This window comes from Bos taurus, chromosome 11 (genome assembly GCF_002263795.3).
Source record: "Bos taurus isolate L1 Dominette 01449 registration number 42190680 breed Hereford chromosome 11, ARS-UCD2.0, whole genome shotgun sequence".
In the NCBI taxonomy this organism is placed as follows: Eukaryota; Metazoa; Chordata; class Mammalia; order Artiodactyla; family Bovidae; genus Bos; species Bos taurus.
The window spans coordinates 49,281,439-49,307,314 of NC_037338.1; the positions used below are offsets into that span (position 1 = coordinate 49,281,439).

The 25,876-nt window shown below is 45.3% G+C and overlaps 1 protein-coding gene across 2 annotated transcripts; it reads right to left on the minus strand.

The window, feature by feature from the left end:
* Positions 1-20,945: 20,945 nt before the first annotated feature.
* On the minus strand, positions 20,946-25,518 carry LOC616323 (uncharacterized). 2 transcript variants are annotated; one of them, NM_001046578.1, is given in 5 exon segments: positions 20,946-21,209; positions 22,164-22,332; positions 23,749-23,841; positions 24,316-24,419; positions 25,404-25,518. In NM_001046578.1, coding segments are annotated over 5 exon segments (429 nt in total). In that variant the 5' UTR covers positions 25,456-25,518; the 3' UTR covers positions 20,946-21,198.
* Positions 25,519-25,876: the final 358 nt, after the last annotated feature.

The following is a 25,876-nucleotide window of genomic DNA, read 5'->3' on the forward strand; positions in this document are numbered from 1 at the left end:
TTCCAAGGAGTAAGCGTCTTTTAATTTCATGGCTGCAGTCACCATCTGCAGTGATTTGGGAGCCCCCCAAAATAAAGTCTGACACTGTTTCCACTGTTTCCCCATCTATTTCCCATGAAGTGATGGGACCAGATGCCATGATCTTTGTTTTCCAAAAGTTGAGCCTTAAGCCAACTTTTTCACTCTCCTCTTTCACTTTCATCAAGAGGCTTTTTAGTTCCTCTTCTGCCATAAGGGTGGTGTCATCTGCATATATGAGGTTATTGATATTTCTCCCGGCAATCTTGATTCCAGCTTGTGTTTCTTTCAGTCCAGCGTTTCTCATGATGTACTCTGCATATAAGTTAAATAAGCAGGGTGACAATATACAGCCTTGATGTACTCCTTTTCCTATTTGGAACCAGTCTGTGCTTCCTGACCTGCATAGAGGTTTCTCAAGAGGTAGGTCAGGTGGTCTTGTATTCCCATCTCTTTCAGAATTTTCCACAGTTTATTGTGATCCACACAGTCAAAGGCTTTGGCATAGTCAATAAAGCAGAAATAGATGTTTTTCTGGAACTCTCTTGCTTTTTCCATGATCCAGTGGATGTTGGCAATTTGATCTCTGGTTCCTCTGCCTTTTCTAAAACCAGCTTGAACATCTGCAAGTTCGCGATTCATGTATTGCTGTATTGCCCCCAAAAAAGAAAATCTTGTAAAATTTAGTAAGAACTACACATGGGGAATTGATGGGGAAACAGTGGAAACAGTGTCAGACTTTGTTTTTTGGGGGCTCCAAAATCACTGCAGATGGTGATTGCAGCCATGAAATTAAAAGACACTCCTTGGAAGGCAAGTTATGACCAACTTAGATAGCATATTCAAAAGCAGAGACATTACTTTGCCAACAAAGGTTCGTCTAGTCAAGGCCATGGTTTTTCCAGTGGTCATGTATGGATGTGAGAGTTGGACTGTGAAGAAGGCTGAACACCGAAGAATTAATGCTTTTGAACTGTGGTGTTGGAGAAGACTCTTGAGAGTCCCTTGGACTGCAAGGAGATCCAACCAGTCCATTCTGAAGGAGATCAGCCCTGGGATTTCTTTGGAAGAAATGATGCTAAAGCTGAAACTCCGGTACTTTGGCCACCTCATGCAAAGAGTTGACTCATTGGAAAAGACTCTGATGCTGGGAGGGATTGGGGGCAGGAGGAGAAGGGGATGAGAGAGGATGAGATGGCTGGATGGCATCACTGACTCAATGGACTTGAGTCTGGGTGTACTCCGGGAGTTGGTGATGGACAGGGAGGCCTGGCGTGCTTCGATTCATGGGGTCGCAAAGAGTCGGACACGAGTGAGTGACTGAACTGAACTGACACAAGTCTGTGGTATTTGAAGCAAAGCTCACCTTCTCCCCCTTCTTCCCAGCTCAGTAAGATGGTAGCTTCCCTTGTGGTACAATGAATAAGAATCCACTCCAGACTTGCTCAGTTGTGTCCGACTCTTTGTGACCCCATGGACTGTAGCCTACCAGGCTCCTCTGTCCATGGGATTTTCCAGGTGATAGTTAGTACTAGATTGGATTGCCATTTCCTTCTCCAGGGGATCTTTCCGACCCAGGGGTTGAACCCAGGTGTCCCACATTGTAGACAGATGCTTTACTGTCTGAGCCACCAGGGAAGTCTCCAGACTAATGCAGACAAGACTGTTGCCACCAAAGCCTTGGCTTTGTCTACCCCTGACTGAGACTCCGTGTTGAGTGTGGCATGAATGAAAATACTGAGGCCACAGTTTCCTTTTGTTCCAGTTCATGGAAAGCAGGAAATTCCTAAAGGAGAGCAAAACCTGGGGCTGCTGCCCCCCTTCTCCACTGAGCACTCAGCTCCCAGAGTAGAGGTGTCACAAAGAGAGAAGCACATCATTGTCCCCACCTCCAGCACCCAAGCCTTGCCTCAGAGATTTCTGCCATAAGAAAGAAGCAAGCTAGAAACAGAGAGCTCCAAATCTCACCCTAAAAAACTGACCTCAATACCCCAGTGTTCATTGCAGCATTATTTACAATAGCTAGGACAGGGAACCAACCTAGATGTCTATCAACAGATGAATGGATGAAGCAGCTGTGGTACATATACACAATGGACTATTACTCAGCCATAAAAAGGAATGCTGAATGATAGAGCCATAAAAAGTTCTAATGAGGTGAATGAACCTAGAGTCTATTATACAGAGTGAAGTAAATCAGAAAGAGAAAACAAATATCGTATATCAATGCATGTATATGGAATCTATGGTACTAATGAACCTATTTGCAAGGAAGAAATGGAAACACAGACATAGACAACAGACTTGTGATACAGGAGAGGGTGGGGTGAATGGAAAGAGTCGCATGGAAACATATACACTACCGTGTGTAAAGTAGATAGCCAGTGGGAATTTGCTGTATGACTCAGGGAGCTCAAACTGATGCTCTGTGACAGCCTAGAGGGGTGGGATGAAGTGGGAGGTGGGAGGGAGGTTCAAGAGGGAGGGGATAGATGTATACCTGTGGCTGATTCATGTTGATGTATGGCAGAAACCAATACAATATTGTAAAGCAATTACTTTCAATTAAAAATTAAATTTTTTAAAAAAAAGAAGAAAAACTGACTTCATTTGGAACAGAGTGTGGAGAGATTCAAGCTTCAAAGTGCTCTCAAAAACAGTAGAAGTTGTGGTGAAAGACGTTTGGAAGGAGGATGATAGCTTCCTTGGAGACATGAAGTTAAACTCTAAGTGGCTAATTTGCTGGAGAGAAAACACAGAAAAAGCTGTGGAGAGGCCTCCTTTGATCTTCGAAAAGTCTCCAACATTGACCTCTGGTACTATCCCCATAAAGGATTTGGGTTTGGTTAGACTTCACTGTAAAGCAATTTATCCCCTGGAGCATTGTTGAAAACAGTAGAGCTGTCAGCCAGGCGTTTGCGGAGATTCACATGATATGTTTTGAGAGAAATTGACAAAGGAACCCTGCCCAACCCTCTGCCATCACAGGATAGTTGTGGGCATGCTCAAGGTTGCACCCCTTGAGGCGCAACATCTGAGGCTTCACACTATCCGGGGTGGAGGTACCTCACTAAAATTATCCAGTCACTAAACAACAAGCAATTCATCTCTAAAAGACAGTAACATACCTGGGGAGGGGAGGGTGAACGATATGAACAGTAGCCATATTTGCTATAATAATATATAATATTTGCATGTTATCTAAGATACCCAGTTTCCAACAACAACACAAGATTAAAAGACATAAAGAAATAGGAAAGAATAGGGAATTCCCTGGCGGCCCTGTGGTTAGGTGCTTTCACTACCAGGGCCTGGATTCGATCCCTGGTCAGGAAACTTATATCCCAAATGCCAAGCCTGTGTGCTGCAACTAGAGAAACCCTACATACCACAATAAAGACCCAGGGCAGCCAAAATAAATAAATAAATAAACAGGAGATTCCCTGATGGCTCAGCTGGTAAAGAATCCACCTGCAATGTGGGAGACCTGGGTTCGATCCCTAGGTTGGGAAGATCCCCTGGAGAGGGGCAAGGCTACCCAGTCCCAGTATTCTGGCCTGGAGAATTCCGTGGACTATATAGTCCATGGGGTTGCAAAGAGGCAACTTTCATTTTCATAGACTTTAGAAAAAATAAAGATTGTATAGAAATTGATTACATCAAGAATAGAGAATTCACACACTTATGGCCAATTAATCTACAACAAAGTAGGCAAGAACATACAATGGAGAAGACAGTCTCTTCAACAAGAGGTGCTGGGAAAACTGGACAGCTACATGAAAAAGAATGAAATAGAAAATTCTCATTCTGTCACATACACAAAAATAAACTCAAATGAATTAAAAACCTAAATGTAAAATCAGATACTACAAAATTCCTAGAGGAAAATGTAGGCTGAATACTCTTTGACAATAATTGCAGCAGTATCCTTAAAAAACTAGCAATAAATCTACTACATGACCCAGGAACCCCACTACTGGGCTTATGCTCCAAGAAAACCATAATTGAAAAAAATACATATACTCCAATGTTCATAGTAGTACTGTTTACAATAGCTAGGACATGGAAGCAACCTAGATGTCCACAACAGATGAATGGATAAAGGAGATGTAGTACATCCATGGAGAAGACAATGGCACCCCACTCCAGTACTCTTGCCTGGAAAATCCCATGGATGGAGGAGCCTGGTAGGCTGCAGTTCATGGGGTTGCTAAAAGTCGGATACGACTGAGCAACTTCACTTTCACTTTTCGCTTTCATGCATTGGAGAAGGAAATGGCAACCCACTCCAGTGTTCTTGCCTGGAGAATCCCAGGATTGGGGGAGCCTGGTGGGCTGCCGTCTATGGGGTCGCACCGAGTCGGACACGACTGAAGCGACTTAGCAGCAGCAGCAGCAGCAGCACATCCGTACAATGGAATATTACTCAGCCATAAAAAAGAACAAATTTGAGTCAGTTCGAGTGAGGTGGGTGAACCTAGAGCCTGTAATACAGATTGAAGTAAGTCAGAAAGAGAAAAACAAATAGAGTATATTGACACACATATATGGAATCTAGAAAAATGATATTGATGAACCTATTTGCAGAGAAAGAATGACGATGCAGACGTAGATAGTGGACTTGTGGCCACAGAGCAGGCGGGAGAGGGTGGGATGAATGGAGAAAGTAGCATCAACATGTATATGCTATCAGGTGTTGCTGCCTAGCACAGAAAGCCTGGTCTGTCTGTGATGACTGGGAGGGAAGGGAGATTAGAGAAGAAGGGTATGTGTGTGCGGATTTGCATTGTTGTAAGGCAGAAATCAACACAGCCTTGTCAAATTTTAAATAAAAAGATAGAATAAAAAATTACAGTCCTCTTTTTTTGGATCCATCTCCTAGAGTAGTGGAAACAAAAGCAAAAATAAACAAATGGGACCTAATTAAACTTAAAATTGATTGCAGAGCAAAAGAAACCATAAGCAAAATGAAAAGACAACCTATGGAATGGGAGAAAATATTTGTAAATGATGCAAACAACAAGAGCTAATTTCCAAGATATACAAACAGATTATACAGCTCAAAAAAAAAAAAAAAAAAAAAAAAAGAATCAAAAAGTGAGCATAGGACCTAAATAGACATTTTCCCAAGTAAGTCACACAGATGGCTAACAGACACAAGGAAACTTGCTCAACATCACTAATTATTAGAGAAATGCAACTCAAAACTACAGTGAGGAATCACCTCACACTGGTCAGAATTTACTGTTGATGTTCGGTTACCGAGTCGTGTCTGGCTGTTTGCCACCCCATGGACTGAAGCATGCAGGGCTTCCCTGTCCTTCACTGTCTCCCAGAGTTTGCTCAAATTAATGTCCATTCAGTCCGTGACTCTATCCAACCATCTTATCCTGTCATCCCCTCTACCTCCTGCCCTGAATCTTTCCCATCATCAGGGTCTTTTCCAAGGAATAGGCTCTTCGCATCAGGAGGCCAAAGTATTTGTGTTTCAGCTTCAGCGTCAGTCCTTACAATGAATATTCAGAGCTGATTTCCTTTAGGATTGACTGGTTTGATCTCCTTGCTGTCCAAAGGACTCTCAAGACTCTTCTCCAGCACCACATATGAAAGTGTCAATTCCTTGGCTCTCAATCATTTTTATGGTCCAACAGTCATATCATACATGACTACTGGAAAAGCAATAGCTTTGACTATATGGACCGTCAGCAAAGTAGTGTCTCTGCTTTTTAATATGCTGTTTAGGTTTGTCATAGCTTTCCTTCCAAGGTGATAGTGGTTTAGTTGCTAAGTCGTGTCCGACTCGTGAAACCCCATGGACTGTAGCCTGCCAGGCTCCTCTGTCCATTGGATTCTCCAGGCAAGAATACTGGAGTGGGTTTCCATTTCCTTCTCCAGGGGATCTTCCCAATCCAGGGATTGAACACGGGTCTCCTGCATTGCAGACAGATTCTTTATCGACTGAGCTGCAAGGGAAGCCCTTCCAAGGAGCAAGCATCTTTTAATTTCATGGCTATAGTCACCATCCACAGTGATTTTGGAGCCTAGGAAAAGAAAATCTGTCACTGCTTCCATTTTTTCTCCTTCTATTTGCCATGAAGTGATAGGACCAGATGCCATGATCTTAGTTTTTTGAATGTTGAGTTTTAAGCCAGCTTTTTCACTTTCTTCTTTCACCCTCATCAAGCGGTACTTTAGTTCCTCTTAACTTTCTGCCATTTGAGTTGTATCATCTCCATATCTGAGGTTGTTGATATTTCTCCTGGAAATCTTGATTCCAACTTATGATTCATCCAGCCCAGAATTTCCCATAATGGACTCTGCATAGAAGTTAAATAAGCCAGGTGACAACATACAGCCTTGACGTATTCCTTTCCCAATTTTGAACCAGTCTGTTCTTCCTGTCTGGTTGCCAACCAGACAGTCCATATAGTCAAAGTTATAGCTTTTCCAGTAGTCATGTATGATATGACTGTTGGACCATAAAAATGATTGAGAGCCAAGGAACTGACACTTCATATTGTGGTGCTGGGGAAGACTCTTGAGAGTCCCTTGGACAGTGAGGAGATCAAACCAGTCAATCCTAAAGGAACAGTTCCATGTCTTAACTGTTGCTTCTTGACCTGCATACAGGTTTCTCAGGAGACAGATAGATAGTTTGCTATTCCCATCTCTTTAAGAGTTTTCTAAAGTTTGTTGTGATCACGCAGTCAAAGGCTTTCTCATAGTAAATAAAGCAGAAGTAGATGTTTTGGGGGAATTCCCTTACATTTTCTATGATCCAATGAATGTTGGCAGTTTGATCTCTGCCTTTTCTAAATTCAGCTCGTACATCTGGAAGTTCTCGGTTCACATACTGCTGAAGCCTAGCTTAAAGGATTTTGAATATTACCTTCTGGCGTGTGAGATGTGCACAGCTGTACAGTGGTTTGAACATTTTTTGGCATTGTCCATTGGGATTAGAATGAAAACTCACCATTTCCAGTCCTGTGGCCACTCCTTTTTCCAAATTTGGTGGCATATTGAAAGTAGCACTTTCACAGCATCATCTTTTAGGATTTGAAATAGCTCAGCTGTAATTCCATCACCTCCACTAACTTTGTTCATAGTAATGCTTCCTAAGGCCCACTTGACTTCACACACCATGATTTCTGGCTCTAGGTGAATGACCACACCATTGTGCTTATCCAGGTCACTAAAACCGTTTTTGTAGAGGTCTTCTGTGTATTCTTGCCATCTCTTCTTAATCTCTTCTGCTTCTGTTAGGTCATTACCAATTCTGTTCTTTATTATGCCCATCCTTGTAAGAAATAGTCCCTTGGTATCTCTAGTTTTCTTGAAGAGATCTCTAATCTTTCCCATTCTATTGTTTTCCTCTATTTCTTTGCATTGTTCACTTAAGAAGGCTTTCTTACCTCTCCTTGCTTGTCAGAATGGCCATCATCAAAAAGTCTACAAGTAATAAATGCTGCTGCTGCTGCTGCTAAATCACGTCAGTTGTGTCCGACTCTGGGCGACTCCAGAGACGGCAGCCCACCAGGCTCCCCCGTCCCTGGGATTCTCCAGGCAAGAACACTGGAGTGGGTTCCCATTTCCTTCTCCGATGCATGAAAGCGAAAAGTGAAAGTGAAGTCACTCAGTCGTGTCTGACTCCTAGCGACCCCATGGACTGCAGCCTACCAGGCTCCTCCGTCCATGGGGTTTGCCAGGCAAGAGTACTGGAGTGGGTTGCCATTGCCTTCTCCTGGAGAGTGTATAAAAAGAGGGAACCCTCCTATACTGTTGGCTGGAATGTAAATTGGTATAGCCACTATGGAGAACATTATGGATGTTCCTTAAGAAACTAAAAATAGAGTTACCATATAATCCAGTGACCCCACTTCTGAGTATGTATATCCAGAAAAGACAAAAACTCTAATTCAAAATATAACATGCACCCTAATGTTCATAGAGCACTATTTACAATAGCCAAGGCATGGAAACAACCTAAATGTCCACTAACAAATGAATAGATAAAGTAGATGTGATACACACACACACACACACACACACACACACACACACACGGTGGAATATTACTCAGCCATAAAAAAGAATAAAGTAATGCCATTTGCAGCAACATGGATGGACTTAGAGATTATCACACTGAATGTAGTAAGTCAAACAGAGAAAAAGAAATATAATATGATGCCACCTATATGTGTAATTCAAAATATGATACAACTTTCTGCCCATGAGTAAGCATCTTTGAAGCTCCCCCCTCCACTGCCATCTAAGTCAGAGTCAAAGTCTAAGTCAGTCTTCCAAACAGCCAGAAGAGCTGTGGAAGCTCTTCATTGGAGGATTGAGCTTTGAAACAACAAATGAAAGTCTGAGCAGCCATTCTGAGCAAGGGGGACACTCACAGACTGTGTGGTAATGGAGGATCTGAACACCACGCCCTCCAGAGGCTTTGGGTCTGTGACATACATCACTGTGGAGGAGGTTAATGCAGCCCGGAGGGCAAGGCCACACAAGATGGATGGAAGATTTGTGGAACCAAAGAGGGCCGTCTCAAGAGAACATTCTCAAAGACCTGGTGCCCATGTAACTGTGAAAAAGATTTTTGTTGGTGACATTAAAGAAAACACTGAAGAACATCACCTGAGAGATTATTTTAAACAGTATAGGAAAACTGAAGTGATTGAAATTATGACTGACCGAGGCAGTGGCAAAAGAGAGGCTTCACATTCATAACCTTTGATGACCATGACTCCATAGATAAGACTGGCATTCAGAAATGCCACACTGTGAATGGCCACAACTGAGGAGTAAGGAAAGCCTTATCTAAGTCATAGATGGTTGTGGAGGTGGTTTTGGAGGGAATGGCAATGTTGGTCATGGAGTGGTCAAAGTGGCTTTGGCGGCAGCCATGATGGTGGTGGATATGGTGGCAGTGGGGGTGGCTATAATGAATTTGGTAATGATGGAAGCAATTTGGAGGTGACAGAAGCTACAATGATTTTGGCAATTACGACAATCAATCTTCAAATTTTGGACTCATGAAAGAAGGAAATTTTGGAAGCAGAAGTTCTAGCCCCTATGGTGGTGGAGGCCAATACTTTGACAAACCACGAAAGCAAGGTGGCTATGGAGGTTCCAGAAGCAGCAGTAGCTATAGCAAGGGCAGAAGGTTTTAATTATTGCCAGGAAACAAAGCTTAGCCAGAGAGGAGAGCCAGAGAAGTGACAGGGAAGCTGCAGGTTACAACAGATTTGTGAACTCAGCCAAGGACAGTGGTGGCGGGGCCTCCCTGCTACAAAGAAGACATGTTTTAGACAATATTTGTCTGTGTGGGCAAAAAACTCAAGAACCATACTGTAACTAATCATGTGTGCATGCTAAGTTGCTTGAGTTCAGTTCAGTTCATTTCAGTCGCTCAGTCCTGTCCGACTCTTTGAGACCCCATGAATCGCAGCATGCCAGGCCTCCCTGTCCATCACCAACTCCTGGAGTTCACCCAGATTCACGTCCATCGAGTCAGTGATGCTATCCAGCCACCTCATCTTCTGTCGTCCCCTTCTCCTCCTGTCCCCAATCCCTCCCAGCATCAGAGTCTTTTCCAATGAGTCAACTCTCCGCATGAGGTGGCCAAAGTACTGGAGTTTCAGCTTTAGCATCATTCCTTCCAAAGAAATCCCAGGGCTGATCTCCTTCAGAATAGACTGGTTGGATCTCCTTGCAGTCCAAGGGACTCCCAAGAGTCTTCTCCAACACCACAGTTCAAAAGCATCAATTCTTCAGTGCTCAGCCTTCTTCACAGTCCAACTCTCACATCCATACATGACCACAAGAAAAACCATAGCCTTGACTAGACGGACCTTTGTTGGCAAAGTAATGTCTCTGCTTTTGAATATGCTATCTAAGTTGGTCATAACTTTCCTCCCAAGGAGTAAGCGTCTTTTAATTTCATGGCTGCAGTCACCATCTGCAGTGATTTGGGAGCCCCCAAAAAAGTCTGACACTGTTTCCACTGTTTCCCCAACTATTTCCCATGAAGTGATGGGACAAGATGCCATGATCTTCATTTTCTGAATGTTGAGCTTTAAGCCAACTGTTTCACTCTCCTCTTTCACTTTCATCAAGAGGCTTTTTAGTTCCTCTTCACTTTCTGCCATAAGGGTGGTGTCATCTGCATATCTGAGGTTATTGATATTTCTCCCAGCAATCTTGATTCCAGCTTGTGCTTCTTCCGGTCCAGCGTTTCTCATGATGTACTCTGCATATAAGTTAAATAAGCAGGGTGACAATATACAGCCTTGATGTACTCCTTTTCCTATTTGGAACCAGTCTGTTGTTCCATGTCCAGTTCTAGCTGTTGCTTCCTGACCTGCATACAAATTTCTCAAGAGGCAGATCAGGTGGTCTGGTATTTCCATCTCTTTCAGAATTTTCCACAGTTTATTGTGATCCACTCAGTCAAAGGCTTTGGCATAGTCAATAAAGCAGAAATAGATGTTTTTCTGGAACTCTCTTGCTTTTTCCATGATCCAACGGATGTTGGCAATTTGATCTCTGGTTCCTCTGCCTTTTCTAAAACCAGCTTGAACTTCTGGAAGTTCATGGTTCACATATTGCTGAAGCCTGGCTTGGAGAATTTTGAGCATCACTTTACTAGCATGTGAGATGAGGGCAATTGTGTGGTAGTTTGAGCATTCTTTGGCATTGTCTTTCTTTGGGATTGGAATGAAAACTGACCTTTTCCAGTTCTGTGGCCACTGCTGAGTTTTCCAAATTTGCTGGCATATTGAGTGCAGCACTTTCACAGCATCATCTTTCAGGATATGAAAGAGCTCAACTGGAATTCCATCACCTCCACTAGCTTTGTTCGTAGTGATGCTTTCTAAGGCCCACTTGACTTCACATTCCAAGATGTCTGGCTCTAGGTCAGTGATCACACCATCATGATTATCTGGGTCATGAAGATCTTTTTTGTACAGCTCTTCTGTGTATTCTTGCCATCTCTTCTTAATATCTTCTGCTTCTGTTAGGTCCATACCATTTCTTGTCCTTTATCGAGCCCCTCTTTGCATGGAATGTTCCCTTGGTATCTCTAATTTTCTTGAAGAGATCTCTAGTCTTTCCCATTCTGTTGTTTTCCTCTATTTCTTTGCATTGATCGCTGAAGAAGGCTTTCTTATCTTTTCTTGCTATTCTTTGGAACTCTGCATTCAGATGCTTATATCTTTCCTTTGCTCCTTTGCTGTTCGCTTCTCTTCTTTCCACAGCTATTTGTAAGGCCTCCCCAGACAGCCATTTTGCTTTTTTGAATTTCTTTTCCATGGGGATGGTCTTGATCCCAGTCTCCTGTACAATGTCACGAACCTCATTCCATAGATCATCAGGCACTCTATCTATCAGATCTAGTCCCTTAAATCTATTTCTCACTTCCACAGTATAATCATAAGGGACTTGATTTATGTCATACCTGTATGGTCTAGTGGTTTTCCCTACTTTCTTCAATTTAAGTCTGAATTTGGCAATAAGTTCATGGTCTGAGCCACAGTCAGCTCTTGGTCTTGTTTTTGTTGACTGTATAGAGCTTCTGCATCTTTGGCTGCAAAGAATATAATCAATCTGATTTCAGTGTTGACCATCTGGTGATGTCCATGTGTAGAGTCTTCTCTTGTGTTGTAGGAAGAGGGTGTTTGTTATGACCAGTGCATTTTCTTGGCAAAACTCTATTAGTCTTTGCCCTGCTTCATTCCGTATTCCAAGGCCAAATTTGCCTGTTACTCCAGGTGTTTCTTGACTTCCTACTTTTGCATTCCAGTCCCCTATAATGAAAAGGACATCTCTTTTGGGTGTTAGTTCTAAAAGGTCTTATAGGTCTTCATAGAACCATTCAACTTCAGCTTCTTCAGCGTTACTGGTTGGGGCATAGACTTGGATTACTGTGATATTGAATGGTTTGCCTTGGAAACGAACAGAGATCATTCTGTCGTTTTTGAGATTGCATCCAAGTACTGCATTTCGGACTCTTTTGTTGACCAGGATGACTACTCCATTTCTTCTGAGGCATTCCTGCCTGCAGTAGTAGATATAATGGTCATCTGAGTTAAATTCACCCATTCCAGTCCATTTCAGTTCGCTGATTCCTAGAATGTCAACATTTACTCTTGCCATCTCTTGTTTGACCACTTCCAATTTGCCTTAATTCATGGACCTGACATTCCAGGTTCCTATGCAATATTGCTCTTCACAGCATTGGACCTTGCCTCTATCACAAGTCACATCCACAGCTGGGTATTGTTTTTGCTTTGACTCCATCCCTTCATTCTTTCTGGAGTTATTTCTCCACTGATCTCCAGTAGCATATTGGGCACCTACTGACCTGGGGAGTCCCTCTTTCAGTATCCTATCATTTGCCTTTTCATACTGTGCATGGGGTTCTCAAGGCAAGAATACTGAAGTGGTTTGCCATTCCCTTCTCCAGTGGACCACATTCTGTCAGATCTCTCCACCATGACCCGCCCATCTTGGGTTGCCCCACGGGCATGGCTTAGTTTCATTGAGTTAGACAAGGCTGTGGTCCTAGTGTGATTAGATTGACTAGTTTTCTGTGAGTATGGTTTCAGTGTGTCTGCCCTCTGATGCCCTCTTGCAACACCTACCATCTTATTTGGGTTTCTCTTACCTTGGGCATGGGGTATCTCTTCAGGGCTACTCCAGCAAAGCGCAGCCACCGCTCCTTACCTTGGACGAGGGTTATCTCCTCACCGCTGCCCTTCCTGACCTTCAACGTGGGATAGCTCCTCTAGGCCCTCCTGCACCTGCGCAGCCAGGGCTCCTTGGACATGGGGTAGCTCCTCCCGGCCGCCGCCCCTGACCTCAGACACGGGGTAACTCCTCTCGTCGCCGCCCCTGACCTCGGACGCAGGGTAGCTGTGCAACCCTGCGGACTGTAGCCCACCAGGCTCCTCTGTCCATGGGGTTCTCCAGGCAAGAATACTGGAGCAGGTTGCCATGCCCTTCTCCTTGATCAAACACATGTCTCTTGGCAGGCAGGTTCTTTACCACTAGCGCCACCTGGGAAGCCCTTTGGCTAATTGTTCTGTTCAGCTCAGTTCACTCAATTGTGTCCAACTCTTTGTGACCCCATGGACTGCAGCACGTCAGGCTTCTCTGTCCATCACCAACTCCCGGAGCTTGCTCAAACTCATATCCATCAAGTCAGTGATGCCATCCAGCCATCTCATCCTCTGTCCTCCCCTTCTCCTGCCTTCAATCGTTCCCAGTATCAGGGTCTTTTCCAATAAATCAGTTCTTCACATCAGGTGGCCAAAGTATTTTAGCTTTAAATTCAGAATCAGTCCTTCTAATGAATATCCAGGACTGATCTCCTTTACGATTGACTGGTTTGATTTCCTTACAGTTCAAGGGACTCTCAAGAGTCTTCTCCAACACCACAGTTCAAAGCATCAATTCTTTAGCACTCAGCTTTCTTTACGGTCCAACTCTCATATCCATATGTGACTATTGGAAAAACCGTAGCTTTGACTAATTGTATAACAGGTTAATTTAGTTTCTGTTCTGTGGAAAGTGTAAAGTATGCCAAAAAAGGATTTTAATGTGGATTTCTTTTTTTTTTTTTTGCCCCCATTCTGTTAATTACTAAATGTAATAGTCTGATCGTGACGCTGAATAAATGTGTCTCTTTTTTTTAATGTGCCATGTAAAGTTAGTTTACCAAAAGCCATTTTGGTAAACTACCCCAACAGTGTGAAGTTAGAATTCCTTCAGGGTGATCCCAGGTTTAATTCAAAATTGATTTACAACCTGCTTTGGTGGACAAGTTGTTGTCTTCAGAACCTTGATGTAGATGAACTGACAGTTACTGTGTTGTGATATGAGTTCACCATTAAAAAGTTCACCCACTCAAAGTCATGGAGTTTTTTGGTTGTTAATGATCATTGGCACATCCTATGCAATATATATAAATTGAATTATGATATCAGATAAAGTTATAGATGGTAATGAAGCTGGTGTATCAACCTTGTATCATGTGTAATCAATAAAACATTTAGTATCCTCTTGAAAAAAAAATAAAAGAATAAAATATGATACAAATTGGCAGAATCCACCTGCCAATGCAGGGGACATGGGCTCAATCCCAAGTCCTGGAAGATTTCACATGCTGCAGGGCAGCTAAGCCTATTTGCCACAACTACTGAGCTTCTGCTCTAGGGCCTGTGCTCTGCAACAGGAGAAGCCCCTGCAATGAGAAGCCCAGGCATTGTTACTAGATAGTAGTCCACAGTCTCTGCAACTAGAAAAAGCTCATGTACAGCAATGAAGACCCAGTGCAACCAAAAATAAATAAATAAGCAGGAAATAATGAAAAATAAAGTGTGGTACAAATGAACTTACAGAAATTGACTCACAAATGTAGAAAACAGACTTACGGTTACCAAAGGGAAAAGAGGGGAAGGGACAAGTCAGGAATATTGGATTAATAGATCATGAAAAACATTGGGCTGGAAGAAGCACAAGCTGGAATCAAGATTGCCAGGAGAAATATCAATAACCTCAGATATGCAGATGACACCACCCTTATGGCAGAAAGTGAAGAGGAACTAAAAAGCCTCTTGATGAAAGTGAAAGAGGAGAGTGAAAAAGTTGCCTTAAAGCTCAACATTCAGAAAACGAAGATCATGGCATCTGGTCCCACCACTTCATGGGAAATAGTTGGGGAAACAGTGGAAACAGGGTCAGACTTTATTTTGGGGGGCTCCAAAATCACTGCAGATGGTGACTGCAGCCATGAAATTAAAAGACGCTTACTTTTTGGAAGGAACGTTATGACCAACCTAGATAGCATATTCAAAAGCAGCGACATTACTTTGCCAACAAAGGTTCATCTAGTCAAGGCTATGGTTTTTCCAGTAGTCATGTATGGATGTGAGAGTCGGACTGTGAAGAAAGCTGAGCACCAAAGAATTGATGCTTTTGAACTGTGGTGTTAGAGAAGACTCTTGAGAGTCCCTTGGACTGCAAGGAGATCCAACCAGTCCATTCTAAAGGAGATCAGTCCTGGGTGTTCTTTGGAAGGAATGATACTAAAGCTGAAACTCCAGTACTTTGGCCACCTCATGCAAAGAGTTGACTCATTGGAAAAGACTCTGATGCTGGGAGGGATTGGGGGCAGGAAGAGAAGGGGACAACAAAGGATGAGATGGCTGGATGGCATCACCGACTCAATGGACGTGAGTTTGAGTGAACTCCAGGAGACGATCATGGACAGGGAGGCCTGGCGTGCTGTGATTCAAGGTGTCGCAAAGAGTTGGACATGACTGAGCGACTGAATTGACTGACTGACTATTATATATAAAATCAATACCAGTGACCTACCATATAGCACAGGGAACTATATTCAGTATCTTGTAATAACCTATCATGTGAAATAATCTGAAAAAGTATGTGTATATATATATAACTGAATCACTTTTCAGTACACTTAAAACACTGTATATCAACTATACTTCAATTAAAAAAAAAAAAGAATAGAGAAACATTAGAGGAAAAATCTCCTCCAGGGGATCTTCCCAACCCAAGGATCAAACCCAGGTCTCCCCAGTTGCAGCAGATTCTTTATCATCTGAGCCACCAGGGAAGCTCAAGAATACTGGAGTTGGTAGCCTATCCCTTCTCTGGGAAATCTTCCTGACCCAAGAATTGAACCGGGGTCTCCTGCATTGCAGGCAGATTCTTTACCAGCTAAGGGCATGGCAACCCACTCCAGTATTCTTGCCTGGAAAATCCCCATGGACAGAGGAGCCTGGTGGGCTGCAGTCCATGGTGTTGCACAGAGTCAAACACACCTGAATGACTAAGCACAGGACAACACAGAGAAAAAAACAATGAAAACAGAAACTGGTTCTTTGAAAAGATAACAAAAGTGAAAAGTTTATCTAGACTGACCAAGATAAAAAGAGAAAATACTCAAATTATTAGAATCAGAAATAGAAGAAGGGACATTATGACTGACCCTACAGAGAGAAAAAGGATTATCCCTACTATGAACAGCCTCCAAACACATGGGTCCAGCCCGAAGGTCAAACTGGAGTCATGTCTTTTTGATGACACCCTTAACACCATCTATGCATTTGCTAAGGCCAAATGACTACAAGTCATTTATTTTCACCTTTAAATAATTTCAAATTTAGAGAAAAATTGCATGCTGGGAGCCGGTGAGGCATTTCACTCGTGACAAAGGCCATGAGGAAGGAGGCTCGGCATACGCAAAGGCGGGATCGAGCCTCAGGAGTCCGCCCGGATATTCTCGAGCATTTTCCCCCAAAAAAACCAGAGTCTGCCTATTTTATTGCTTTGTGCTCTCACCTCTGACATTACTGGGAGCTGTCCCCTACCACCATCTCTCTCTCTCTGTCAAAGAGTTAACTTACAGCTCCAATTAATAAAGTTCCTGGGCAATTAGGAGTGTTTAAATCCAAACCCCTCAGATGGCTCTCTAACTCATCTGACAAGTTTACCCGGACTCCTACAGCTATGCATACGATTGTTTACAGTCTCCCAGCCTCAAGAGGCACGGGAAGCTTAAGATATTCAAATAGCTTAGAGCCTCTCAGAGAGTTAGAAACTGTCAGAATAAACTAGTAAAGGATTTCATTGATGAGGCAATGCTTGCTGCCAAGTTTTCACATCCCCTGAATTGTATCCTTGAATGTGTATTAATTAATATAGTTGGTATGTAGAAAAAATAAGTAGTGGCCTTGGTGTTAGTAACTTTAGACCCTTAAGGTAATAAATTCTTTCCTTTGTTGTAAACCCATTACACATCTGCCCTATAGGAATGCAATTTTATCTTTGGAAGATGGCGCCAAACCTTAAAATAATTACTCTTAGAGAAAATAAGTCTTTGTTGATAAGTCCTTGTCAAGAGTCATAAAATGTTAGTAGGCCTTCTGGCCAGAAGATGATGTAAATCACCTAAACCATTTGTATACGATAAATTTGCAGGAAAGAAACCCTGGTTTTTGATAAGAATCAAAGACTGCTGACTTTGCATCCCCTATTATCCTCTATGTGTAACTTAGGGTATAAAAGCCCCTGTTAAAAATAAAGCTACGGGCCTTGCTCACCAGCGCTTGGTCTCCCCATGTCATTCTTCCCTTTAACTTCCAGCTGAGTCTCCATCTGGAGCGCGGAACCCACCATGCTTACTAATTATGCCTGGGCTTCTAAGACCCACTCGAGAAGGTGTCTAGGGTGAGGCACCTTCCGCTATTCGAGAGGGCGCCTGTGGCCTACGTAAGTGGTGCAAACTTCTTGTCTTGAAGTTTTATTGGTCTCCCGCGTAAACCAAGCTACTCAGCCTCTTTTCTCCACTGAATTTTCCTACTGAGCTATCCTCATTCTATTACTCTTTATATCTCTAATTACCATTTGAATAGGTCGCCGACGCCGTCTCCCCTTCGAATACCCTGGATCAGCCGGGGCTGGTCCTCGGCAATTGCAAGACTAATACAGAGAGTTTCCGTTAACTTTAACCATATTCCCCACTGTTCGCATTTTACCATAGGCATGTGGTATGTGTCTTTCAGCGTGCTGTTGTTATTGATCAGTCACTAAGTGGTGTCTGACTCTTTTGCAACCCCATGGACTGTAGCCCTCCCGGTTCCTCTGCCCATAGGATTTTGCAGGCAAGAATGCTGGAGTGGGTTGCCATTTCCTTCTCCAGTGGATTTTCTCAACCCAGGGATTGAACCCACATTTCTTGCATTGACAGGGAAGTTCTTTACCACTGAGCCACCAAGGAAGCCCCTTTTCTATGTGAAAATATCACGATTCCTTCTAAACCATTTGACAGTAAATTGTAGAAAATGGTGCCTTACATCCCCTCTTGATACTTCAGTGTGTATTTCCTTACAAGGACAAGCTCATACATAACTTAGTACAACCATCAAAATCAGAAAACTAGCATTAACATAATATTAGCATCACAGACTCCAGTTACATTTCATAGATTGTCCCCAATAGTGTCTTTTATAGGTCTGGATCCCAAACAAGATCATGTATTGCGATTAGATCAATGTATTTCTTAGTTTCCTTTGACCTTGAGCAGCTCTTCAGTCTTTCCTTGTCTTTCTTGATCTTGGCATTTTTGAAAAGTACAGGGCAGCTACTATGTAAAATATCAGTTTGAGTTCGTCTGACCTTTCCTGATGATGTATGCTTATTGTCAGAAATGAGTTGTACATTCTTCTCATTGCGTTACATCATGAACCCCATGATGTTGACTTGTCCATTAGTAGCATCCCCTGTCTGCTAAGTTTCTCTGCTGTCAAGTTAACTAATAATGGAAGTTGCTTTTTTTCCTTGGCCATGCCTCAAGGTTTGCAGGATCCTATTTCCCTGACCAGGGATCAAACTCAGCCCCACTGGACTGAAAGTGCTGAGTCCTAACCACTGGACTGCCAAGGAAAACCCAGAAATTAATTATTTATTAATTCCAATGGACTCCATTCTTTCATTGCTGAGGGTGGGGGTTCTATCCCTCGTTCAGGAACTGAGATCCCTCAAGCTGCATGGTGCAGCCCCCCCAAAAAAAATCTAATTAATAAGTATTTTGTGAGGTAGACTTTATAACTATGTCTACATTTATTCATTGGCATTCTACTATAGGGTAACACTTTCCATTTTCCCTTGCTTATTAATTTATTATTTATATGACTTCATTGGGCTTCCCTGGGAGATCAACTGGTAGAGGATCCTCCTGCAATGCAGGAGACTCCCGTTCGAGTCCTGGGTCAGGAAGATCCCCTGGAGAAGGGATAGGCTACCCACTCCAGTATTCTTGGGCTTCCCTCGTGGCTCAGATGGTAAAGAATCGGCCTATATTGCAAGAGACCTGGGTTCAATCCCTGGGTTGGGAAGATCCCCTGGGGAAGGAAACAGCTACCCACTTCAGTATTCTCACCTGGACGGACAGAGGAGATTGGCAGGCTACAGTCCATGGGGTCACAAAGAGTCAGACATGACTGAACGACTTTCACTTTCATGGATTCTAACTTATTCAGTGGGTTATAATCTATTATTGTCATTGTCTTTTTTGATACTCAAATTGCCCCAGATTTCATCATTTGAACTCTTTTTCTGATTGAACTCTTTATTTTCCCCTCTTTGAGCCTCAATCTCTTCCCAAATTGTCATGTCCATTGTCAACCAAATGATTAGGGTGGGTGGGCTGGACTCCATCTCAGCCACAGGGATGTACCCTGACTTGACTTATGCTAACCATTGTATGCCATGCCCCTAAACACACTGGTTGGTTCAAGATGGGCAGCTGACCCCTTTGCAGATAAAAACTGGGAGATGTCTGATGGGATTCTGGGAAAGAAGTTTCTTTTCCCTTCCAAGGGAGCCACTAAAAGAGAGGTTACCAAAGAACCCTCTGTTTCCTGTTGACACACCAGAAAGATGGCAAGTTTTTATCTAATGCAGCCATTTCTGCTGCCAAGAAGGAAGCTGGCCTGAGGTCAATTTTAGTATACAGAGGTGGGAAGAAAAAAGAAAATGGTAGGACCACAGAAACAAAACTCTGGTGACACCACAGATTTCTGGATCATTCTGTGCCTGAAGCTCTGTGGACTGGTTAAGTATTGGTGCCATTAAATTACCTTTTTTATTTAAGCCAGATAAGCTAAAACTTCAGTTGCTGGAAGGCAAAAGTGCACTAAATAATACACTCCCCCAAAACAGAAAAAGAAAGCTGCCTGGGAATTCCCTGGACGCCCAATGATTAGGACTCTGCGCTTCCACTGCAGGGGGCACGGGTTTGAACCCTGGTTGGGGAACTAAGATCCTGCAAGCCTCAGTTCAGTTCAGTTGCTCAGTCATGTCTGACTCTTTGTAACCCCATGAACTGCAGCACCCCAGGCCTCCCTGTCCATCACCAACTCCTAGAGTTCACCCAAACTCAAGGCACAGCCCAAAAAAAAAAAAAGGAGAAGGCTGCCTTCTGTGAGAAGTAAAAGGCTAAGTTTCAGTTCCTAATATCCAGAAGAACTCTAACCCTAAGAGTAAAAAACCTGGCTTAAAACTTAACATTCAAAAAATTAAGATCATGGCATCCGGTCTCATCACTTCATGGCAAATAGATGAGGACAAAAATGGAAACAGTGACAGACTTTATTTTCTTGAGCTCCAAAATCACTGAGGACAGTAACTACAGCCTTGAAATTAAAAGACGTTTGCTCCTTGAAAGAAAATCTAGAGACATCACTTTGCTGACAAAGGTCCATATAGTCAAAGCTATGGTTTTTCCAGTACTCATGTACAGATGTGAGAGTTGAACAATAAAGAAGGCTGAGCACTGAAGAACTGATGCTTTCAAATTGTGGTGCTGGAGAAGACTCTTGAGAATACCTTGGACATCAATGAGAACCAACCAGTCAATCTTAAAGGAAATCAACTCTGAATTTTCATTGGAAGGACTGATGCTGAAGCTGAAGCTCTAATACTTTGACCACTTGATGCAAAGAGCCAACTCATTAGAAAAGACCCTGATGCTGGGAAAGACTGAGGGCAGGAGAAGAAGGGGATGACAGAGAATGAGATGGTTGGATGAGATCACTGATTCAATGGATATGAGTTGAACAAGCTTCAGAATATAGTGAAGGACAGGGAAGCCTGGCATGCTGCAGTCCATGCGGTGGCAAAGGGTCGAACACAACTGATCGACTGAATAACAACAAAACCCTAACCCAGCTGGTTTCCCCAGCTGATCTGAGAGTTCCTGGGGGTATATTCGTAGTGTACTCCAGGTTCTTGGAGTGACATGCAGCACAATAAGCATTTCATGACCACATGTGTGAGAGTTGCTAAGTTGTCTTATTCACTGCTAAATCCCTAGCATCTAGGATCACAGGTGGACATACAGCATGTTTATTGAATGAACTCATGAGTCAGATGAGCGTGCCCCTCCTCTGAAACCCAGCAAAGGAAAAGAAGCTGCAAAAATTCTTGCTTGATATTTTATTCTCCTGAGCGGGGAAGGCAGTGGAAGAAGTTAGATGAGAGAAACTAGAGTGAAGACTCCTGGATTCAGGAAGGAAGGAGCTGACTGAGGATGCTGGAGTTTCTGTACTTCTTCCCCAGGGTGGGGTTGGGGGATCCGGGGGCTCAGATGAGACCTGGTGTGGAGAGAAGAGACAGCAATGGGCAGTGTGTGGGGTCTCTAGAGGGGATGGGGACTCAGAGCCACCTGTCCTTGTGGTACACATGCAGTGTCCCCTCCTGGAAGCCCTTCAGGAGCCTGTGTAGGTGGTGGGGCTTTGAAAATAAAAGCCACAGGAAACGGTGGGGACCTCATACTAATGGGCAATCTGCAAGCATCAGGCTGCAAAGCATCAGTGAGAGTGGATGAGCTGCCAGACCCGAATGGAGGACCCCTTCCCCGTCCCATCTCTTGTAGCCATTGCCTGAAATCTCCAGGCATAGCCTGGGCAGCCCTAGCCCTCCTCCCACCCCATGAGATTCCTCCAGCCCAGCTCTTAGGCCCCTATGTCATGGAGAAGGATGTGGCCTCGGCTCCCATTCTGGGATCAGGGGTGGGCTGGGAGGTTGGAGTTCGATCAGGCTCTGATGTCTCCAGTATCTTAGTCTCAGGCCATTTCCTTGGTGTCAACCTCGTCATACATGATGGTCTTATTCAGTCCTCACCCCAACCTCAGAAACAGGAGTCATTATCCCCCTTTCACAGGTGAGAAAACTGAAGCTCGAAGAGGTTTAGCCACTTGCCCAAGGTCACACAGCTGAGGAGAAATGGGGACCTGATTTAACTCCAGGACTGTTTGTGGGAGTGTGGGGAGGGGCAGGGGGAGGTTGCCTCAGGCTGTTAGGAGTTTTTCTCAAATGTTGAGAAAGGACTTTGGTAGGAGCCAAGTTCTACCTGCCCATCTGCTCAACGCTGTCCCTGTTGGGAGTGATTGGAGTGATGTGTCATATGGCCAGAAGGCTGGGAGGGGCAGGTGTGAGCTACTTAGCAAGTCCTCTCTGACAGGTGCCTTCCTGTGTTTGTAAACTCTATTGCACGTTTGCGGGGAGGCTGTCAGGAAATAACTCCCTTCTGTTGCCTCTGCACGTACCTGCCTTGCGCTTGCACAACTTGATGTCCACACAGATGGCCTGAGGTGTCTTCCTAGCCATGATGTCCTTAGAGATGCGATTGAGATACTTCTTCATCATCTGGTTGCAAAGGATGCTCCACAGCCCCATCTTGCTGCACACCTTGGAGGTCACATGGATGATGACATTCTGGAGCGGTAGCGCCGTGGTGGGAAATAGACCTCAGGTGAACTCTGCCTGGCATTGCCTTTCTGCAAGCCCTGGCAGCTTTGGTCCCCAGGCAGGTCTGGCAATGGGACCAGTGGCCAGGGAGCTGGTGCCTGGTGGCCACTGGAGCGGGGACTGGAGAAACAGGGCTCAGCCCCTGTTCCTCATCCCTGAGTCCTGGCCCAAGCCTGACCAGCAGGGGCTCCGGAAAAGACAATTGGTCCTGCTGAGTCTCAGCTCCTATATACCTGGGCCCTGTCTTCTGGGTGGAGAGTGGTGCCCAGACCCACTTTAAAGGCTCTGCCTACGTAGCTTCTGGGTCCAGGGCCTGACTGGTGCTGGGTTGGGGGGGTGGGGGTTGGGGTTGGGTGCAGTGGGTTGGGAGGGGATCTGAACTTGAAGCCTTGGTTCATTGATTTTGGAATATCTTATCCTGCCATCCCAGGGGAAGAGGATAAATCTGAGGATCCCAGGATGAAGACAGAGGGCTAAGCAGGTCAAGGGAGCTAAGGGGGGCAGGGGGAGAGTGAAACTGATTCCTGTGATGATACATCCACTTCCTAAGCATTAAGTTGGAGCTAAGTACATCCCACTTTTCAGCTCCTTTAAAAGGCCTAGGCAGGACTTCCCTGGTGGCTCATGGTGAAGAATCCACCTGCCAGTACAGGAGAGGATCTGAGGTCCAGGAAGACCCCACACGCTGGGGAGCAAGGAAGGTGGTGCAACACAACCACTGAGCCTGTGCTGTAGAGCCCAGGAGCCACAACTACTGAGCCCACGTGTCTCAACTACTGAAGTCCTCATGCTGAGAGCCAGTGCTCCACAACAGGAAGAGCCACCGCAGTGAGAAGCCTGAGCACCCCAGTGACAGAGTAGCCCCCACTCAGAGCAACTAGAGAGAAAGTCTGAGAGGCAACCAAGACCCAGCACAGTCAAATAAATACATAAATAAAATCATCTGTTTAAAAAAAGTCCTAGGCAACTTGGGGTTCTTGTCCATCCCATTCCATAGGTAAGAAAACGGAGGCTCACAAAGTGTTTATGACTTGTCCAAGCCATACAGCTCGGATGTGGAGAACCTGGGACATACCTTTCCTGACTCAGGCTTGATCTGGAACCAACCTCCAAGAGCCATATCCTGGACATGAATGGGAGGTCCCTACCTTCCCTGGGGACAGGTTCCCTTCAAGAACTTGATGGAAACCACACAGTCTTCCTCCCACTTTCACACTCCCAGAATGCCTCAAGTTGAGGGAATTCTCCAAAGTCCATTGGCACACATTTGAGCAGCCCACAGACCTTCAGCCATTCTGGTAGCCCTCTTCACCATCTGCCGCCCTCCCCACCCCCTCAGAGGCACCACTCCACCCAACAGGCTCCACACGCCTCCAGTCTCACCTTGCTGGGCCTATTTCCCACCATGTACTTCAACATCTGCATTATCTTCTGACAAGGACCACAGAATTGGTTCAGCTCTTCTCTTTGGTCACCCTATTAGGAAAGGAAGTCCCTCAGAGTGGTCTCTCGGACACCCCAACCTTGGAAGGGCACCAGGAAGGGGCCCTTGGGGGCTTTCAAGGCCAGTAGGATGACCCATGATCTGTCTGTCCATATGAGGACCTGAGCCAGACTGGCTGGCCCCTGCCCATCTCTCTGCCTGTCTTTGAGGGGCTGAGAGACCCCACGACCTGCCCCCACACCCATAGCACCGGCCCCAGCCCAGCATCTGCCCCTCTGCTGTTCTACCATCAGACAAGGAGGAGGCTCTTGGGGAGGGCCCAGCCACCAGGGTAGCCCCCATCCCACAGTCAGGTACAAGTGTGAACAAAACCAGCATCTTCAGCTCCCAGCCCTGCCTCCCCATCCCCTGACCAGTTCAGTCTCCAGGCCCTCGCCCCTGGCGCTGCCCAGGGAGGAAAGGAAGGAGAGGGATGGTGGGGGAGCAGCAGGAAGCCATCCGTGTACCTGGGGATCCTCCGGGGCCAGGCCCTGGAGCAACTTGTCTCCATCCCACAGATGGGCCGTCTCCTGGTCATGGCACTCAGGAGTCAGACCGGAAAAAGCCAGTCCTGGGGAAGAAACAGCATGAGCAGCCCTCCACAGACAGAGGGAGAGGAGAAGTCATTGCTTCTGGCTGGGAGAGCCCAGGAGGCAGCTGGCACCCAGGACGGTGAGGCGGCTTTGTGAGGGGACCCAGGCGCCTGCTGCCTTGCTCTGCCCTGGGGCTGCTCTGACCCACTGTCAGGAGAAACACACACTCTCAAGTTCCTTGGAGAGCAAAGAGGATAAGTCCCCCCAGCCATCACCATTGCACCACCATCTCTGTCTCTCTGTCTTGTCTGTCTGTCTCTCTCTGTGTGTGTGTGTGTGTGTGTGTGTGTGTGTGTGTGTGTCTCTCACACACACACACACACACACACAGATTTGGGGCCCGTCTAAAAGGAAACTTCCCTCATCTTCTTTTAAGGGATTGTTTTTCTTTTTCTCTTTCCTCAAAAAAAAAACCTCATGTCAGGTGGCCCAGCCTAACTTGTTCTCCCCTCCAGAAGCATCCTTGCACTCAGCTAAACCCTTAGAACTTCCAGTGAGCCCGGGCACTGGGAGAGAGGAAAGGTATGGGGACAAGGGAGTGAGTCTGGAACAGTGAGAGGTCCCCATTCACTCAGATGCCCTGTCATCACCCTGGCTATTGTGGGCCAGAAGAAACCTCAGACCCACCGGTGGGTCAGTGATCTTCATGACGCAGATGAAGAGCCAGAGGCCCAGGAAGGGAAAGGGAGCCCCCTGGGCCCCATAGCCTGAGCAGTAGAATTGGGACCAGACCCCTGGCTGGGGCTCCCTTCTTTCCCACTGGCTCTCTCTCCCCATTGGCCAGGTCACTGCCAGGCCGGGCTGAACCTGACTCTGAGGGTAAGGCCCAGCCTCCGTGGTGATGGTGAGAAGGCTGTGGGACCTGAGGTGACCTTGGAGCTCATGTTTGGGTCCACAAAGCCTGAGAAAGCAGGGCTGGGAGGAGGAGCCATTGGGATCTACCCCAAGGGGAATGTCCTCACCTGGAGCGACCAGGAGCACCGAGGTGACGAGCAGAACAGCCCAAGAGGTCATGGTGGGCAGCTGCCCAGGCTCCCTCCACAGCCTGTTTTATAGAGGCTGGGAACTTGGCAATCTGACTGGACAGGGTTCTTTTCCTCTTATCAGCCACCTCCCGTGTCACTGGGTTTACCACAAACACCAGTGTCAGTCTATGGAGAAGTGGGGGGAGGTATGTACCTCAGAGCTTCCACACATCCCTCTCCACCCCCCCTGCCCAGCACTAGAACTTTCTGAGCTGAGCCGGGTGTTAATGGAGAGCACTGGCCGCCATGATGCCCACCCTGCCCTGATGTGGTAACGGGAAGAGAAGTCCCCACTACTGAGGGGTCGGGTAGGGCTCTTGGCCAGGTAAGCATCCATGCCCCCTGCCTCATCTCTTCCTCCCACCCCAGAGGTCTGGGCTGGTGTCGCCACGTCATCCTTCTCCTCGTAT

Bases quoted from the DNA above. Each gene is read 5' to 3' on its own strand.
- LOC616323 (XM_010810081.4), bottom strand. From the start codon at position 25,455: ATGACCTCTTGGGCTGTTCTGCTCGTCACCTCGGTGCTCCTGGTCGCT. The intron at 24,420-25,403 runs GTGAGGACATTC...TTTCTTCCCCAG, and splicing joins GGTGCTCCTGGTCGCTCCAG to GACTGGCTTTTTCCGGTCTG. The intron at 22,306-23,748 runs GTGAGACTGGAG...GTGACCTCCAAG, and splicing joins TGGGAAATAGGCCCAGCAAG to GTGTGCAGCAAGATGGGGCT.